The sequence below is a fragment of the Hemitrygon akajei genome, chromosome 14 (assembly GCF_048418815.1).
Source record: "Hemitrygon akajei chromosome 14, sHemAka1.3, whole genome shotgun sequence".
NCBI lineage: Eukaryota > Metazoa > Chordata > Chondrichthyes > Myliobatiformes > Dasyatidae > Hemitrygon > Hemitrygon akajei.
In genome coordinates this window covers 50222191-50241299 of record NC_133137.1, presented here as the reverse complement: position 1 = coordinate 50241299, position 19109 = coordinate 50222191, and the positions used below count along the sequence as shown (strand labels likewise).

The 19109-nt window shown below is 42.3% G+C and overlaps 1 protein-coding gene across 1 annotated transcript in view; it reads right to left on the bottom strand.

Moving 5' to 3' along the window:
• Window positions 1-18194, bottom strand: part of LOC140738567 (ubiquitin-conjugating enzyme E2 N) — a 28241-nt gene extending 10047 nt beyond the window's left edge. The window contains exon 1 of the mRNA XM_073066034.1: window positions 18038-18194. Within this exon, the coding sequence (XP_072922135.1) occupies window positions 18038-18070 (33 nt within the window). The 5' untranslated portion in view covers window positions 18071-18194. The remainder of the gene's footprint in view (window positions 1-18037) is intronic.
• Window positions 18195-19109: the final 915 nt, after the last annotated feature.

Sequence of the window (19109 nt, the reverse complement as noted above, 5' to 3'; positions counted from 1 at the left end):
AAGATTCCAAAGCACTGTCCAAAAGGGCTTCATTATTTATACAGCTCGCTGTGAACCTGAAGCTAAAACAAGTATACTTATGTTAATACCCATCTTCATAAGATGCTGGGTTTCAATAAGAGATCATAATTTATTGAATTTCACAAAATACTTCTTAAACAGTGTTTTACAAAGTCTGAAAGGCAGAAACATCAATACAGAGGGTATAGAAGCTGGTACCTTAGGCTTGGGTATCCCCTCTCATTTACAGAATATTTAAACACCACCACTGGATTTCTTTTTCCAAATAGTCACACTAACATCTGGTGACAACAGATTTAATTTATTTTCTATTAAAATTCCATGGAAATCAATCCACTTCTCCACCCCCCCAAAAAATGCTAATCATTGGTGACAAGTAATGCGTCAAGCGAAGTTTGGCTCGAAAAGGAATTCCAAGCCGAACGTTATTGTCGTTGGACAGCAAGATAACCAGCCAAAACTTTGTGTCAATTAAAACAGTGGAAACAGGAAGAAAAACGAATTTATGAACAATATCATACTTATGGAACTGTTTTGAGTTTCAATTCCATATACACAAATTTATATGTGTCTCAAACCAGCATAGCATACTTGTTAAAGCAGGACATTTTACATTATCATCTCCCAACAGTCACAACATTCATATCTGAACTTCAGCCAATACATCAGTAGAGATAATGTCTTCAAGAGAGCAAATGGAATTTTCACCCAACAGATACAGTATGAAATATGGGCACTTTTAGCATATGAAATGTCCTGTTTTGTGAAGAAAGCTTGTGTTGTGCCTGGTTTAAATGACAGAATCTGAATCAGGTTTAATACCACTGACGCATGTCATAAAATGTGTTATTTTGTGGCAGCAGTATAGTGCAATACACAAAAGAACTGAATTACATTAAGGAATATATACGTATACAAAAAATTAAATTAGTGCAAAACGAGTGGGGGGAAGTAGTGAGGAAGAGTACACAGGCTCATTGTTCATTCAGAAATCTGATAGCAGAGGGGAAGAAGCTACAATGCAGAGTGTTCGTTATCATGTTCCTGTACCTCCTCCTTGATGACAGCAATAACGGACATGTCCTCTGTGACTGGGGTCCTTCATGATGGCTGCCAGGCTTTTTCCAATCCTGTGCAGGGGCCCCTCTATACCAAACAGTGAGGCAACCAAACAGAATGCTCTCCTGGCTACATCTGTAGAAATTTGGTGACATACTAAAGTTGCTACATTTGTGGCTAGATTTGCTGATGATACTAAGGTAAGTGGAGGAGCAAGTATTGTTGAGGAAACAGCCCACAGAGTGACTTAGATAGTTTAGGGGAATGGGCAAAGAAGTGGCAAATGAAGTACAATGTTGGAAAGTGTATGGTCATGCACTTTGGTAGAAGAAATAAACAGGCAGACTATTTCGATGGGGAGAGAATTCAAAATGCAGAGGTGCAAAGGGATTTGGGAGTCCTTGTGCAAGATACCCTAAAGGTTATCCTCCAGGTTGAGTCGGTTGTGAAGGCGGCAAATGCAATGTTGGCATTCATTTCTAGAGGTATAGAATATAAGAGCAGGGATGTGATGTTGAGGCTCTATAAGGCACTCGTGAGACCACACTTGGAGTATTCTGTGCAGTTTGGGCTCCTTATTTTAGAAAGGATATACTGACATTGGAGAGGGTTCAGAGAAGATTCATGAGAATGGTTCCAGGAATGAAAGGGTTACCATATGAGGAACATCTGGCAGCTCTTGGGCTGTATTCCCTGGAGTTCAGGAGAATGGTGGGGGGGATCTCATAGAGACATTCCCAATGTTAAAAGGCCTGAACAGATTAGATATGGCAAAGTTATTTCCCATTGTAGGGGATTCTCGGTCAAGAGGGCATGACTTCAGGATTGAAGGATGTCCTTTTAGAACTGAGATGGGGAGAAATTACTTTAGTCAGAGGGTGGTAAATCTGTGGAATTTGTGGCCAAGAGTAGCTGTGGAGGCCAAGTCACTGGGTGTATTTAAGGCAGTGATAAATAGGTTCTTGATTAGCTAGGGCATCAAAGGGTATGGGGAGAAGGCAGGGTAGTGGGGATGACTGGAAGAATTGGATCAGCCCATGATTGAATGGTAGAGCAGACTCATAGAAACATAGAAAACCTACAGCACAATACAGGCCCTTCAGCCCACAAAGTTGTGCCGAACATGTCCTTGCCTTAGAAATTACTAGGCTTACCTATAGCACTCTATTTTACTAAGCTCCATGTACCTATCTAAAAGTCTCTTAAAAGACCTTATCGTATCCGCCTCCACCACCGTTGCTGGCAGCCCATTCCACGCACTCACCACTCTCTGAGTAAAAAACCTACCCCTGACATCTCTGTACCTACTCCCCAGTCTACTTCTGCTCCTATGTCTTATATGGTCCTCAAACACCGAATGAAATGCAGCTGCTGGCATGCCTTCTTTGTAATTGCATCAATATGTCGAGCCCAGGATAGATTTTCAGAGTGGTCCACATCCAGGAACTTGAAACCTCTCATCCTTTTCACTGCTCGATTCCTTGATGAGGTGTGTCCCTTGACTTTCTCTTCCTGATGACCATAATCAATTTCTTGGCCTTACTGATGTAGAGTGCAAGGTTGTTGTTGCAACACCACTCAACCAGCTAATCTATCTCACTCCTTGTACTACATCTTGATACCATCTGAAACTCTGCCAGTAAATTGTATCATTGGCAAATTTATAGATGGAGCTTAAGCAGTGTCTTGCCAGTCATCGGTGCAGAGGGTAAAACAAGGGGCCTAGGCATGCATCCTTCAGGTGCACTGGTGTTGTCAGCGAGGAGATGCTATTTTCTACCTGCACTGACTGTAATCTCCCAATCAGGAAGCCATTTTAGGTTAATCTCATCTCTTCAAAGCAAAATTTAATTTGTATGAGCCAAAACAAAACAGACAGTATTTCCCAAATATATGCATTCCAATTCAATTAAATTTAATGAAAAATGGTGAACTTTTGCTAAAGTACTAAATAAAATAGGTTTTTAAGCTCAGAAAATCAAATACAGAATACCAAAACCAAATCTTCAACCAGTCTCCAGCACTTAAGATTTATACCTACACAAACAATCTGCACCAGGTTACACTGGCATTAAAACAGCATTCTACTCATTTAAATATCTGGAGAAATATTTAAAATATAAATGAAGTAATTAATAAGCTTGAACATTTAGATTTGGGAAGTTCATCTGATTTAAAATAGACAGTTGGGCAGAGTCAGGGCATGGCTTGGCTAGCTGTCAAGCATTTTCTTAAACTTTTTAAAAAAATGCCCAGGACTTGTCATGGTCTCTCTAAGCAATTAGGTCAACAAGGATTGACGATTTAAGTATGCAATTGGTACTACAGGATTAATAGAAATGAAGACCAAGGTCAACACCAAGTGTAGGCAAATTGCTCATTATTTTTTCCAAAAAACAGGCAACTACAGTTTTTTTTAAAAAAAAAATAAATTTAGTAACAATTTAGTGGGTGTTGTTTGAAGAGACAGAATAAAATTGAACCACCACAGAAAAATCAGGCAGTTTGGAAATAGAGATAGAAGTGGATTTTAATTCAGTCTCAAATACACTGAGCATATAGAAATATAGCTAGAACTTGGCATTCTCAAACAGTACACATATACAAGACAGCCATGACAGTGTAACCATTCCTGTTTAGGCCAAAACTTGAGCACAAGAGTTAAAGACCCAAGATACACATATAGAGAATAGGAATATACTGAAATGATCGCCTGAAAGTAATAAAGGCAAAGAACCAGGGTCAAATTGACATTTGTATGGTTTATAATTAGGGAAAGTGACATTATCCACACTCCACTGCACCTCAATGGCTCCGCTGTGGAAAGAGTGAAGAGTACAAAGTTTCTTGGTGTGCACATAATGGGCGATCTACCGCACCACCTCACTAGTGAAGGCACAGATGGAAGCAGCAAGGCATCAGACTGCAAGAACCTCAGGAGATAGTAAAATCTGCCGAGAGGATCCCTGGGATCTCCCTTCCCCATTTGTGGCATGTACCGGGAGCGTTGCAGACACTGTTGGAGATTCTACCATCCATCTCGCAATCCCTTTGACCCACTACCATGTGGAAGGACATACAGGATTGTCAGGCTGGGTAACATCTTCTTCCCTCATGCTAGGAGACTAATGAATACCCTACCACCACCAAAGTCTTGTCACTAGGACAGTGAGCTATTTATCTGTGCTGCATACGACATGCATTTTGAATTGTATTTTATGAATTTATTCATGGTAATATTTTGTTTGATATGCCATGTGGGAGCAACATGGTCCGGGGAATGTTGTTTCATACAATTAAGATAGCAACAAACCTGAACTTGAACTGTAGTGATATGAGATATGGGATGGGAGACTCAGGACAAAATAGGATAAAGTTACCAAGTGTGCAGCTCAGCTGAACCAGAAACTCACTGCTGGATCTGATACTTGTCATTTGATATTTTACAAAATCAATTATGCCCAATAAAGTCTCTAACAGGGACACCAAGTGCAGAACTTCCCCTATTGGCCAAGGCACAGAAACATCAGGAGGGAACTAACACAAAACTCTACTCACAATATCTAAAATTCCACGTGGTTCTGGTTACCACATGATGGGAAATTTGACCACTGTATACAGAGTCCTTTCAATCTCTCTTCGCTTAACAGAAGTCAAAGAATCAATGCCATAGTTACATAAGTAAGCAAAAGAGATTGAGATTTTTCCAAGCAGAGGGTAAGTAGTAAGGAATTCTGAACTTTTAAATCCCAAAAAAGGGACATATTACAAAGGATAACAGTGCTTCAAAGTATTGGGGCCCAAAAGAGTTAACGGAGCACCATTTAGTGCAAATTTAAAGTGACAGGTTGCACGAAATAACTATATTGATTAAACATACTGCAAGTAGAGAATAAAAGAGTTTAAAATGTAAAATTGAGTGATTCTGTCAAGCAATTTACATGCAATCAATAAAATGTAAAAAAAGTTACATCTCATCCTAGAAATTCAGTCATGGGAACTAAGCAAATCATAATTTAATGCATTCTACTTTTACAGTAATGAAGACCAACCATCACTGAACAACAAGCATATTTTATAAAGACCCCATGACACCCAGCAGTATTACCAAAGCATCATTGCTATGACTAGAGAATGCCAAACATCATAACCCATCTGTTGTGCTGCCTGGCACTTCCATCAGATTAGTTTAGTTAGCCACAAAGAGTCCCCTCCAGCTCAAATATAGAACAGTTGAACTGCAGACCCTCACTCCCGTTCCAAACCCACACAAGCAAGGCTTCTCAGAGTGTTTAGAGCAAATGACAAGAAATCTACTAAAAAAAATAGGCTTGGAAATAGATGCAAATTTATTGTTCACCCTGTAATGAGATCAAAAGAAACTAAACTATTACCAGGGATAAAATTATGTACAGTAGAAAACTGGGGTATTAGCATGAAAATGAAGCTATTTTCATTAGCAATTAGCATGAGCTGCTTATACTGTGTGCTTCCACCCTTTTCAACGACCTTACTGCATCATTAGGTAAACAAGCAAACAGGAATATATATCTTGTTGGGCAGCATGGTACCATAAAGGCGAGTGTAATGCTATTACAGCAAGAGTGACCTGGGTTCAATTCCCCTGCTGTCTGTACATTCCTGACTTTGTGCGTTTCCTCCAGGTGCTCCAGTTTCCTTCCACTTCCAAAGTTGTACAGGTTAGTAGATTAATTGGTTACACGGTTGTATACTGGACTTAACAGATTGGAAAGGCCTGTCACATCTCTAGATAAAATAAGTAAGCATCTTACTCATCTGATTTCTGTGTACGATTTGCTGTTCCCTTGGGCCTACAGATTTGTTTAATTTCTTTTTATTTATGGTAAAAATCGATGTACCCAACCCTATCAAGTCTCCTTTTTCTACAGGAGTCCTGTCAAAGCCAAAGATGGCTACTTCAAATGGAGGTACAAATAGCAGCAGATACTGGAAAACTGGGACAGATTAATAACCTGCTGGAAGAACTCAGCAGGTCAAGAGAGTCCAGTAGAGAGAAGGCATCCAGTAGAGAGAAGTGAGAGGGAAGTATAGACAGAAGCTAGTAAGCGAAAGGTGGAACCAAATTTGCAAGAGAGGTGGTAGGCAGATGGAGTCAGAGGGATGATGGTAAATGGAGAATTAAGAGAGGGCGGATAAGTAAGGTTTCAAAACAACTAAGGTAATAAGGGATACGAGTTCAGGACTCTCAATACATGTATTCTTGCTGCAGCTAACTTAATTTTAAAACATTAACAAGCATGTATAACATTAATTACCACAGGAGCCTCAACCACATTCGGAAACTGTGGATCTTCCAATACAGGGAATCATCCGACCTGCTCCTAAAGCATCAGGCTTCCCTCTTAAGAGATTTGCCATTTGCTGACCCAATCCTGGACTTGCTCATTTTTGGAGCACACCCTGTAATCTAACCAACTTTACAGGACTGCAGCAATAATGTGCCGTGTCCATGGGAATAATTTGCAGCACTAGAACCTGCCAATCTGGCAAGTAATGTTTAACTATCTGATAAAAGGCCACATTCTTTCTGAGGTGTTTGTTATTATCACCATGTCACCATTTAGAAATTCTAGCAATTCTATCCTTCTCTGTACCCTTTATTTGTACATTTTCTTCTTTTGCCCTCACTTCTCCTGGCTCAGTTTCATGAGTAAGCATCCAGGACCAATCCCTGCAGGGAACTACAACCTAGTCGAAGCAACTATCCTTTGCTCTTTCATTTTTTGTTAAAAGGTGATCTGACAACCATTCAGCAATCTGTTTAGCAATTCAAAATACCCCAACCATCAAGCTTACTTTGCTATAGACTTTAAAAATCTCAAATAAATGGCATCTGTTGATTTATACCTGCCACCAATTTTAGTTATTCAAGGCTCAAAGCTATTTAGGAGCCTTGCAGGAGCCATCCTCACTTTTAAATATTTTCCAACTGGATTCTAATTCTTCACTTTTTAAAAAAAGTTTTAGTATTTCCCCCCCATTATCACTAATACTAATCAAGTTTTTACAATTCCTACTCTTTAGTTAATTTAACAGAATAATTGTAGCTGTTTAGCAGCAATTCACTGTACTACAGGAAGGATGTGGAGGCTCTGAAGAGGGTTTACCAGGATGTTGACTAGATTTAAGTGCATTCATTAGCTATAAGGAGAGAATGGACAAATTTGGAATTGGAGGCTGAGGGGAAATCTGACGGAAGTGTACAAAATTGTGATAATCTGAGCCCTACCCAGGACAGAAATATCAAATATAAGTGGGCAGAGTTTTAAGGTGAGAGGAGGAAGGTTTCAGAGGCAAGCTTTTAAAAAAAAATTAGTTCACATTGTCATCATGACTGGCCAAAAGGTCTGATTTTGTGTGAGTTCTATGTAACAATCTAAAAACTAGTGTTCCCATAATCTCCAATGGCTGCTTATGTATCAGCACACTACCAGGACCAAGTTTAAAAAATTACACTCACAAATAATTCTATTTCTCACTGAATTTTTCTAGCTCGTCTTGTTATCTGCAGGTCAAAACATTTACTTTCTATATTCAGTGATTTAATTTTGTAATTTATCTTTGACAATATTCAATTTGTCCTTTGTCAAACACTAGTTGAATGTCCTTTTATTTACCCACAATCAGCTTGTTCATCTTTGACTTTTAGTAGAACTATTTTTCCATCATTGCTTTTGATCACCTTCAATTTTTTTTATTAACTTTAAGATTTTCCCTCCACTTACTTTCAGATTCACACAATTTTCTCACAGTATGTCACTCAATCATAAATTTTGAAGTGTATCACTCAGAGCATTTACAACAGAAACCTGGGAGAGCAAGCCAAAAGAGCTATTTAGGCTAATGCTACTTCAGTTTGCAATGGGTTGAAGCATTTCAAGAGAATGAATTTGGGTAGTTCAGATGAATTTAAGTAGAATTTTCCTTAAGTTCTTTTATTACTGTTATTGATCCATGCCTTTTCTACCATCCTCTGTTCACCTTCCTAATCACACTGGTTGGCTGCTACAACCATTTCTTCTCAGAAGTTTCAAACAGTCACATCCCAATTTAAACGCTAAACAAAAATAAAATCCTCCAGCTCAGCTAACACCACACAATCTGGAATTGTCTTACTTTTCACACGTGCCCACTTTTACTTTGGGCACATACAAGCTGATTCTCTGTTCTGGTCTATTCTCCTCCCAATAAAAATGTCTCCTAGACCACCCCCACCCACTTCAGGTTCAATTTCATTTGCCAGGCTTTATTATATATTGGTATTAAATGCTCTCAATGGTGTGTGTCTCCAATTGCTTCTAACAACCAATTCCAGTCCTTGGCCTTCACGTGTGATTTAGCTACTAAGCCCCAGCAGAAGCATTTTTACTGACAGAAGGGGCAAAGGCACCTTAAAACCGGTCACTCCAGGCATATGGGGTTTATTAGCCGTGGTTGGCAGATCATCTAGAAGGAAAACTCTAATTTAAACCTCCAATGACTTGCAGCTATGCCCATCCATGGGGAAGACCTCGGGAGTAAACCGAGGAAAAATACCTTAAGGCAGTACTACATTGAGTTCAATGCTGACTGGCAATTGCTGCAATACTGCTCGTCTCTATGCCGCACTGGCCTCCTCCAGCGCTAAACTACACCGGTCTCCCCCGGCGCCACACTACACTGGTCTCTGCTGTTCCTTGGAATTCTTCAGCTGCTGGAGGGTGGAGGGAAAGAGAAGAGGTTGGGGGACCCTGTTGCATGTGCAACAGCTTGCTCTAAGTACTGTATTGCTCTGGCTCGTGTACGGACTGAACACATGACAGCTAGGACAAAATATCCATGGTCAACCTGACCATCGAAGGGCCTCTCATTGTATAATTACATACTGGACTAATCCATTGAATGTCATACAACAAACTGCAGCTTTCTACCATATTTTCAATTACGGTATCTGCAAAAGCCTTTGTCACAACTCGTATGTTTAATCAAGTCATGGACGTCAAAGCACAAAATTTTCTCTTCAGATATCTACAGCATACAGTTCTCCAGAACTGACGTGCCCTTTCTGACAGAAAATTTTAGCCCAATTCACATCCCTGGTTTTCTGTTATGGAGATGTTGCACTGGCATAAAAAAAATCAAATCTAATCAGATAGCTGCTAAGCAAACCAGTGTGAGTGACTCTGATTTACACTGGCATCTTTCTTTAAATGGTTGTGGGAATCACTGATAAGTATTAAATAATGGCTTCTCCGGCAGCTGTACTTAAACCAAACCATATTAGTACTTGGGCCTCTCCAGGAAAATAACTGTAAATTAATAGTAATGACCCCCCTCCGATCTTCTTAACCATTTGCCCACAATAACTTGGATGGCAAAACATTTGTGAAGCACATGGTCTGCTAATGAAAAGAGCATTTGAAAATCAAGACCTCAGACCTGGCAAAAAACTCTATTACAGCTTTTGTGTAAGCAGGAAAACTGCTGATTTTCTGTGTTCTGCCTCCTCGGCTAGATTATTCTATTCCCAATACATGCACCTTTTTGTCCCTTTTGCCACTTTACCAACTTTAAAACCCAGCAGGTGAATGGGAAAGGGTTCCAGAAAAACTCAATGCCACTTTTGTATTCCAACTTGTTTGGGCTCACAGTGATGTAGTAAGCTTATTGATTCATTTACTCATTTTTTCAATGGCCTTATCACCATTTTGTGATGTATATTATACACTGAGCTGGGCGACGAATCCCTTGTCTTCTCTATCTGAGCAGTGGATTCTGTATCTAAACTGCCAGCAGCCACTTTTACTTCAGGCTGGCTCATCCAGCATGTAATTACTGCTGTAACCTCTTGTACTTTCAGATAAAGATGAGATTCCTCTGATTCATCTTCTGTTCCATTATTCATTTAAATATATTTGACTTCCAAGTTGAAAGCTCACTCAATTATTAAAAATTAAACTTGAAGTTCCATATTAGTATGTTTACTGCCCTCTACTCATTTTAATTGTTACTTTATCCCCTGGAAATTGTTTGATTTGAAAGATGTCAGTTCTTGTTAAAGGAACTTGCTTTTAAAAAAAATACATTTCATAATCTCAGAATGTCCCCCAGACCGCTCTGCCAGAATGATAAGTCAGCTTAGATCTTGCAAGTTGCTGTACTGTGGAAACCCAATGCTCGCAAAGATAAACACACCTGTGTTGTACATAGCAACAATTGAAAGAAAACAAATCTCACCACACTTCTGGAAAAACCCCAAATGGAATGGTTGTAGTTACTAATGGTTATAAAATTGCATGATACAGTTCACCTGGAAATTAACATTCAGTAACATTTCTCCTATTCCAAGGTTAATAATCAGAAACTTTCAAGAACTAGTATTACAATCCAGTCAAAACAGTTCATTTTCATAAAATTATCAAATCTTGGTGGGAAGCGGTTATTTCTTTCGATACACCATCTTTCAGAGAGATAATCACTGCCTATGAGCTTCTGGAAGGCCATTCACCCTCTGAGTTCATGAACAAAGGTGGTGAACTACATGTTTTTACTGATTTCCCAAACTGCCATAATAAAATTTGAAATACTCTTTTCTGGATTATGACCGGTCAGAGATGGCTGGCCTAGCAACATAAACTATAAATTTAAAAAGGTAGTACCCAAAGCTGCAAGAACAATGATCTTCATGAATTTAAAATATATCAATCTTACATTTAAAGCACTTTTCATTATCTCAAACTTCAGCTGATAAATCCCTTTTAATGTGTAGACAATTTTGTCAGCATATATGATTCACTGTACAGTCAGCAGAGCACATGGGGTTGGAAGGTCACTGGCATTAGTCATGATACCAGCATGCAATGCCACATGCCTCTCCAAAGTTGTCCTTACTCAGATGATCTACATCTCATTCTCCCCAATCTCTCTATCAGGGCAACTCTAGCACCAAAACCCTATCAAAGCAGAAATGCTCAAGTGAGACACTAAGACAAAAAAAGTTTTACACAATACCTTCTTTACGCAAGACATGCTTATGACTCAGTATAAGTGACACAACTTGAAGGACCAGAAAAGCATACTACGTGCTGCAAGGCAATAAAAACGAAACATCTACTCTGTATGGTCTATTCTAATGCCTTCAAAGCAAAGCAGAAAAGGTTCACCACCTTGGTCCCAGAGATAAAGGGGCTGTTTTCTGTGGAACAATGTGAACTGTACATATTTCTGATAGTTTAAAAGATGATTAAGAAAGGAAGATCGAACTATATAAAACATTGGTTGGACCATTTTGGTTCCTGTGCTGTACTTTTAAAAAAATGGTCCATAATGTTATCAAAATTATGTTATCAAGATATTATGTTATCATAATGTTATTAAGATCCATAGACGACATCAGAGTATCAGACTAAAGCAATGCATACCCAAGGCTGAGACAAAAAAGAATTTCTTCTGAGGGTGACGAACCTTTTTACACAAAACATGCTTATGACTCAGTATTTAAGACTGATGCCTTTTTTCTTAGTACAGGGATCAGGCACAATGGCAGAGTTAAGTCTAACCAAAAAAAAGAACAAGGCATGCTTAAGCCTGAATTCAAGCTCATTTTTGTGTACTGAATAGCTGAATTACTTGAGATCCATGTTCCTTAAACAGGTTCATTTGCCCTGATATTAAATTGAAATAATTAAAACTATTAATTATTAGCACTTAATTAAATTGCTCCGTTTTATTTTGCACTGATTTAATTCTTATCTGACATTTTAATTAACTACAGCTAACATAAGCAATTAACAGAGTATAAATTCATTCTTTAACAAAGATTGATCTCAGCTTCTCAAAAGGCAGTCTCAAACCCTAAATGAATGGGAGAAAAGTTGTATGGGAGCCTTCGAACCTTCAGCATTCACAGTGACATACAGTCCACCCCTGCTTATGCAAAATAATGGAAGCTGGCTCACTACATGTGCACTTTAATCAGGTCTCATGATGCAAGTGGTATACCTGACATGCCACTACCCAAGTCCAATTAGCCTCACTGTCAAACAGACGAGACAATACATCAGCAGTGATTAATCCATATCAATTAAGTCAGTCCACAGAAAAAGAACACAACAGCACCACCACTAGTGCCTATCTCACACTAACCACATGTCAACTACTTGTTCCTACCCTGCCAGCTGTGAACAGCTGAGTTCAAGGGGAAAAGAAAAACTATCTGCAAATCTGAATTATGATTCACAAGAACAAACAAAGTTAAAGCCTGTTTGAACCCTTGTGGCTAGGCTCTGTGTATCTTCCCATGTTGTAATCACGTTGGCACTACATACTAACAGTGCAATCAAAATTGCAGCAGAATCTTTAATCATTTGGTACTTAATCCCTAAAGCTGAATTCAACATTAACTACTAAGACATTCAAACACTTGGGATATCCAAATACAAGGAACAAACTCCCACTACAATCCTGTTCGGCAAGTTTCAGATCTTCTCATCACTGTGCATCTCACAGCTCATTAAGCTGTGTGCAATAGCACTAGCAGCAAGCTAATGTATTGAATCTGTACAGCTAAAATGAAACTTTGACAATCACTAGCAAAGAGGTTATTGAAAAACCTGGCCTCAGAAATGGATGACATTTAACATTTAAATGTTGATAAGATTCTCAGTGAAATGTTGTAGCTAATTCACAAAAAAGGGATTATCCCAGTGTTGCATCAAAAAGAACCAGATTAAAAACATTCTATGGAGTAGGGAAAGGATGAAGTATTAAAAATGCTACACTCTTAGAAGTGAAGAATTTATTAGATACAGACCAAAAAAAAATTGCAATGATATAAATCTAGAATAAAAAGCAGAAAATGCTACAAATACTCAGATCCAACAGTAAGCAATGGAATAAACTGGTTAATGACTTCATCCTAAATGTTAGAAACTGAACACATTTTTAATGTGATGGAAAAGAATGAGTCCAAGAGTGACAGACACAAAAAACTGGTGAGATCACTGAGACAGGGTACAGAAATCACAATCATACACCGCTCACTTCCATCTCTCACAAGATCCACAGGGCGGGGCGCCTTGATACAGAGTTCTTTCAGTCTACTTTTGCCAAAACTTCTAATGCTCATCTTGATTAGGTTCTCTCTTTTCTTGTTTAATCTGTTTCTACTTGTATTTGTGACACTGTCCACCACTTTGATATTTTCTAGTTTTCTGATTCCAACCAGCTTGAGTTACATCAGAGATATCCAATTCCTCTACACCCCATATCAGTATTCCTGGAAGGCTCTGCGCTGAACAGATATACAACCACTCCTTCCCCTCACCCGGTTAGACTTCAATAACTTTGTTAACCTACTTAGCCTTCTCCAAATGAAAGATATAGCCATGAGAACTACGTGGTTTGGGCTAGGCTTTGGTCCTTCTGGAATACATGTCTCTTTCACTGTTCCCTCTCTCTCTGATTCAGATCCACTAGTCAGATTACCACACTTCCTCCCAGTTTGTTTCCTGTAAGTTTTCAGTTCTACCAGCTTCTCCAAGCTGCCCTGTACTTGCTTTGATGACAACATGTTCTGGACCAATGCCTCTCAGTCACTTTGACCAACTTTGGGGCTCATGCGCTGTTCCAGTGAACCCAATGTAAGCAAGGGACAGCACCTCACATTATGCCATCAGCTGACAGTGAATTTCAACAAGTTCACCAAACCAGCCTTTCTGGTCTGCCGCAGATCCAGTCACCTCTAATAGAAAACTGTGTCTATCTGTAATGTTAATTCAGTCTCTCTGGCCCCACCCTATCTGACACTCCTTTGGTCCTGTCTATCCCTCCTGCTTCTCTGCAATTCAAAACATTCAGCTTTTCCCAATTCTGACACAAGGTCATCAACCTGTAATGTTAACTGCTTCTGTCCAAACAAGCGCTGCCTAAATGGGCACCCCCACCAGAATGCTGCAGGGAACAGACTCATTACAACACCCTTGAGCTCCTGTCCAAACATATTAACACCTGGACTTCAAAAAAACCTCACGTTGTGTCAGGAGACTGATGCAAATCCCAAGGAATTGCCTCATGGGTTGATGTGGAAAGGCCAGGTGTTGCTACTGAATGGACAGGGTGAATGGTGCTGCCACTCAGCACTGAAACGAGAGCTCAGGGATGCAACCCAGCAAGTGCATACTTTGCTGGGGTGTGGCAGCGATCCTGCAACACTTCACCCATTCCTGTTGGATGCCATGCAAGCTGCTATGGTCATCTGTCTACATGCACAGCTCTCCCTGGCTCAAAGATTTATTCTGGACAATAAGCTCAGCTGTAGTCTCTGAAGTTTTTAAACCACTGAAATTTCTAGGCTGGGGAAAGAAGCAGAAACACAAATCAGTGAAATATCCAGGATGGAGCAAGCTATGTTCCCAATAAAGAGCAGGGGAGACAACAGATTGCAACACCTCTAGCAGAACTAAGAGCCCACAGGATGCAGGCGTATCATCTTTCACTGGCAGCAACTGTCACCTGTCTCCAGTGATGGACAACACTCACCATGTCACCGTACCTTACACCAATAACTCCCATGGAAAGACTGCCCACAACAAGCCACGAAGGAATTCCATTTCAGAATTCTGGTTGGGTGTCAGAGGTTAATATTTCTATATAAACCAAAACCTACCCCACCCAGCAGTAATTATTCCAAAATTTACTTTTCCCATGGAAATAATTCAAAAAAATGTGCAACTCAGGCGGCGAATGATTGGGTTGAGCTGTTCTCCAATGTTGGCAATTTACAAAAGTTATTTTCTCCATGTATGCTCCCCTCCTCCAAGTTTTAATAAAACTCAACAAGCAACCAATCAGCCTGTTCCATCACGGGTACAGCTCTTCCTACCACAAGGACATCTACAGGAAGCAATATCACAGGAAGACAGCATTCAGAATAGGAATCAGGTTTATTATCATTGAAATCTGTTGTAAAATTTGTTGATCTGTGGCAGCAGTATAGTGCAAGAAATCTGGCGACAGAGGGGAAGAAGCTGTTCTAAAAGTGTGGAGTGCAACCCAGACTCCTGTACCCCCTCCCTGAAGACAGTAATGAGAAGGTATATCCTGGAAGGTGATCCAGTATTCCAGGTGTGATTTTGCTAAGGTTCTTTACAATACTGTATACAAATCCTCTGATAATAAAGGGTAATATGTATTCGCCTTCCAAATTGCTTGTACATCTTTACATGGTCTTTCATTGACTTGTATGCAAGCACATATGGATCCCTTTGAATGTAAACTTTGTAAGTTTCTCTCTGAAAGTTTGTGCACTGTAGTGGGTAACTTTGCACCTTATATTCCATTTTCGTGTTCTTACATATTTAATTTGCCCATGCACCTTTGAAGCCCTAACATCCTCTAATAAATCTCCTCTCAATCTAACCATTTGAGATTGTGCATAGCTGGGGCCTTATTAGTCACAGTTGTCAACCAAGAAGGTGATGATATTCCTCAGTAACACCGCCCCCACCCCCCCCCCCCCACCATCCAGACCACGCAATCTTCACAATGCAGCTATTAGGTAGGAGATACAAGATAGCCAAACCCCAGACTTGTCATGTACAGTGAATTCCAGATTCACTTCCCCACCCAGATAAAAATATCTTTTCTCTCATCTGTCTTCAATGACCAACCCTTTAAATTACCATCATAGCCACAGGAAAGCCATTTCCACACCTAGCCTCTCAGCTACTGAGGCACAGCCTCAAAATAGAGCAACATCGCTTAAAAACAAAGATGAGGAGTAATTTCTTTAGCCAGAGGGTCGTGTCTCTATTGAATTCTTTGCCATGGACCACTATGGAGGCCAAGTCATTGAGTATATTTACAGCAGAGGTTGACAGGTTAGTAAAGGTGTCAAAGGTTACAGGGAGAAGGCAGTTGAGAGGGAAAATAAATCAGTCATAATGGAATGGTGGAGCACAATTTATGGGCCAAATGGCTTAATTCTGCTTCTATGTGTAAACAAAGCATAAAATGTACATTCCCATCCCTCCAAGCTGTGCGTACACGTCCTGGTAGGCATACATTCAATTCTGGGGAAAAAAGTGAATCAATCGTGCATGGCACTTTTATGCTGACTGCAGGTGGGCCTTTCCAACCAATACAAGGGAAGGTACTTTCAAAGATCTCTACACTGAACTGTCATGTTAATTTAGCCTGTCAGCTTGGATTTCCCCCAAAATATCTGAATTGTCAATTCTACAAGTCACACTAGATTAATTTCACTTGCGGTGCATTTGAAGGTTTAGAAACTCAAATTATGAAATACAAAAATCAACTGCTTGGATGCAGTTATTTGAACTTCAACAGAATATTCCCTCCTTATATGCCAAGATCATCCACTCATCCATCTTCGTCAACTGCTTTCAGCAAAACGGTCATGTGAAACGGGATTAAAAAATCAGTGACATTAACCCACTAACACCACCCCATCTGACAAAGAGCAAATGAAGCAGGAAGCCAATAAACTGCCGACTCCAGAGGGCGGACAGAACATTCCCAGAAGCTCCAATTGCAGCCACAGCTGGGTGCCATTCAAGCCCAGCCCCGCACAGGCAGGTGGACGCCGCAGCTACTCCCAGCTCCAGGCTGCGGCCCCTCCCTCCCCGGCCCGTGACGTCAGCGGCCCGCGCGTCTCTATGGCAACGCCCCCCCCCCACCCCGTCTATTGCCGGGACACAGCGCTCAACTTTTCACCAGGACGCCTCGGCCTCGCCGTGTCCCCTGCCCCCTAAATGCACCCCACACCGCTGGCCTGCGCCCGGCCCACGACCTGCTCCCCCCCCCCCCCGGCCCATCTCACTCTCCCCTCGACCTGCCCCCCCCGGTCCACCCTCACTCTCCCCTCGACCTGCCCCCCCCCCGGTCCACCCTCACTCTCCCCTCGACCTGCCCCCCCCCCGGTCCACCCTCACTCTCCCCTCGACCTGCCCCCCCCCCCGGTCCACCCTCACTCTCCCCTCGACCTGCCCCCCCCCCCGGTCCACCCTCACTCTCCCCTCGACCTGCCCCCCCCCCCGGTCCACCCTCACTCTCCCCTCGACCTGCCCCCCCCCCCCCGGTCCACCCTCACTCTCCCCTCGACCTGCCCCCCCCCCCCCGGTCCACCCTCACTCTCCCCTCGACCTGCCCCCCCCCCGGTCCATCTCACTCTCCCCTCGACCTGCCCCCCCCCCCGGTCCATCTCACTCTCCCCTCGACCTGCCCCCCCCCGGTCCACCCTCACTCTCCCCTCGACCTGCCCCCCCCCCGGTCCATCTCACTCTCCCCTCGACCTGCCCCCCCCCCCGGTCCATCTCACTCTCCCCTCGACCTGCCCCCCCCCCGGCCCATCTCACTCTCCCCCTCGACCTAGCCGTCCGGCCCACCGTCACACTTCCCCCCGATCTGCTCTCCCCGGCCCACCGTCACACTCCTGTAACCCCTCCCGATCTACCTACCCTCACTCCCGCCTCGATCTGCTCCCCCCCCCCCCCGAATCCACTCTCATTCTCCTCCCCGGTTCGCTCACTCCCCCCCCCCCCCCCGACCTGGCCTCACCGGCCCTCCGTCACACACACTTCTACAACCCCTCCCGATCTACCTACCCTCACACTCCCCTCCCCCATCGCATCGTCACACCCATCGATCTGTCCCTGGAAACCCCCCCCCTCCCCACAAGCCGACCTGCTGCGTTCAACACTACGCCCCGCTTCCCCCCTCAGTCATCTCGGTGTGCCCACTAAGCCACCCCTGCGAAATTGAAGGCCGCCCGGCGCCATGTCGACGCCATGAGGCTTTCTTATCGCTGCACTCGCTGGAAGCGGAAGTGGTTTCGCCAGGGCCCGAGAGAAAAATCCCGGACCGTCTACAGCAGGTATTTACTTTAATGGGAAGAACGGTTTCCCGGCTGCCATACCTTGGTGATTCGCCTGGGAAGCGAGCCCGCCATTCTCGTCGATGTCTGCCCACTCTCCGGCCTTCCTTTCTCTCCCCACGGAACTGCGAGGGAAGCAGAGTCGGTCGCCTTTCTCCGCACCCTTCCCCCACTTCCGCATGCGCCGTGAGCGCGGGGGCTCCCGGGATCTGGAGTCCTTCCGGCGCTGGGAACTACAATACCCCAGATGCAAACCGCTTCCCTCAACTCAATCTGCACACACAATTAGCACACGCAAAACGTTTGAGAAATTCAGCAGGCCAGTAACATCTATAGATAAAAGTACAGTCAATGTTTCGGGCCGAAACCCTTCGGCAGGACAGATCACACAGATCCTTCAATCACATGGGACCGGAGTCTGGGCATTTGATCTCGGAATATGCGTTTCCGTGTACGCTGCTGGGAAATGAAACTCAGTGCACATTCTGCAAAATGGAAAGCAAAAGTGGTACTGAGGGTCGAGGTTTTGCTATGAAAATAACAAAATATTGAGGGATACACGAAAGAGTGAAACAGAATTAATGTTCCAGAGTTACAGAGACATTGGAAGTTGGGCAGATGTTAGAAATCTGAAATAGAAAATTATTGTCAGATTGGTCAGATAAAGTGGACAAACAAACTTAATGCTTTAGATATTGACAATCAAAAATACTGCAGATACTGAAGATTGAAATAAAAATAGAAAATACTGGAAACACTCGACAGTTCAACCAGCATATATCTCTTTCATAAGCCTGTGATATGGAGCAGAATTAGGCACTGCCATTTCATCATGGCTGATCGAATTTTCCTCTCAGCCTCAATCTCCTGCCTTCTACCTAATTCCCTTGATGCCCTGACCAATCAAAAATCTATCAACCTCTGCCTTAAATATGCATAAAGACTTGGCCTACACAGATGCCTGTGGCAAAGAATTCCAGAGGTTCACCACTCTCTGGCTAAAGAAATTCCTCCTCATCTTCATTCTGGAAGAACTCACCTCTATTCTGCGGCTATGTCTCTGGTCTTGGTCTCTCCCACCATAGGAAACATTCTCTCCACATCCACTCTTATC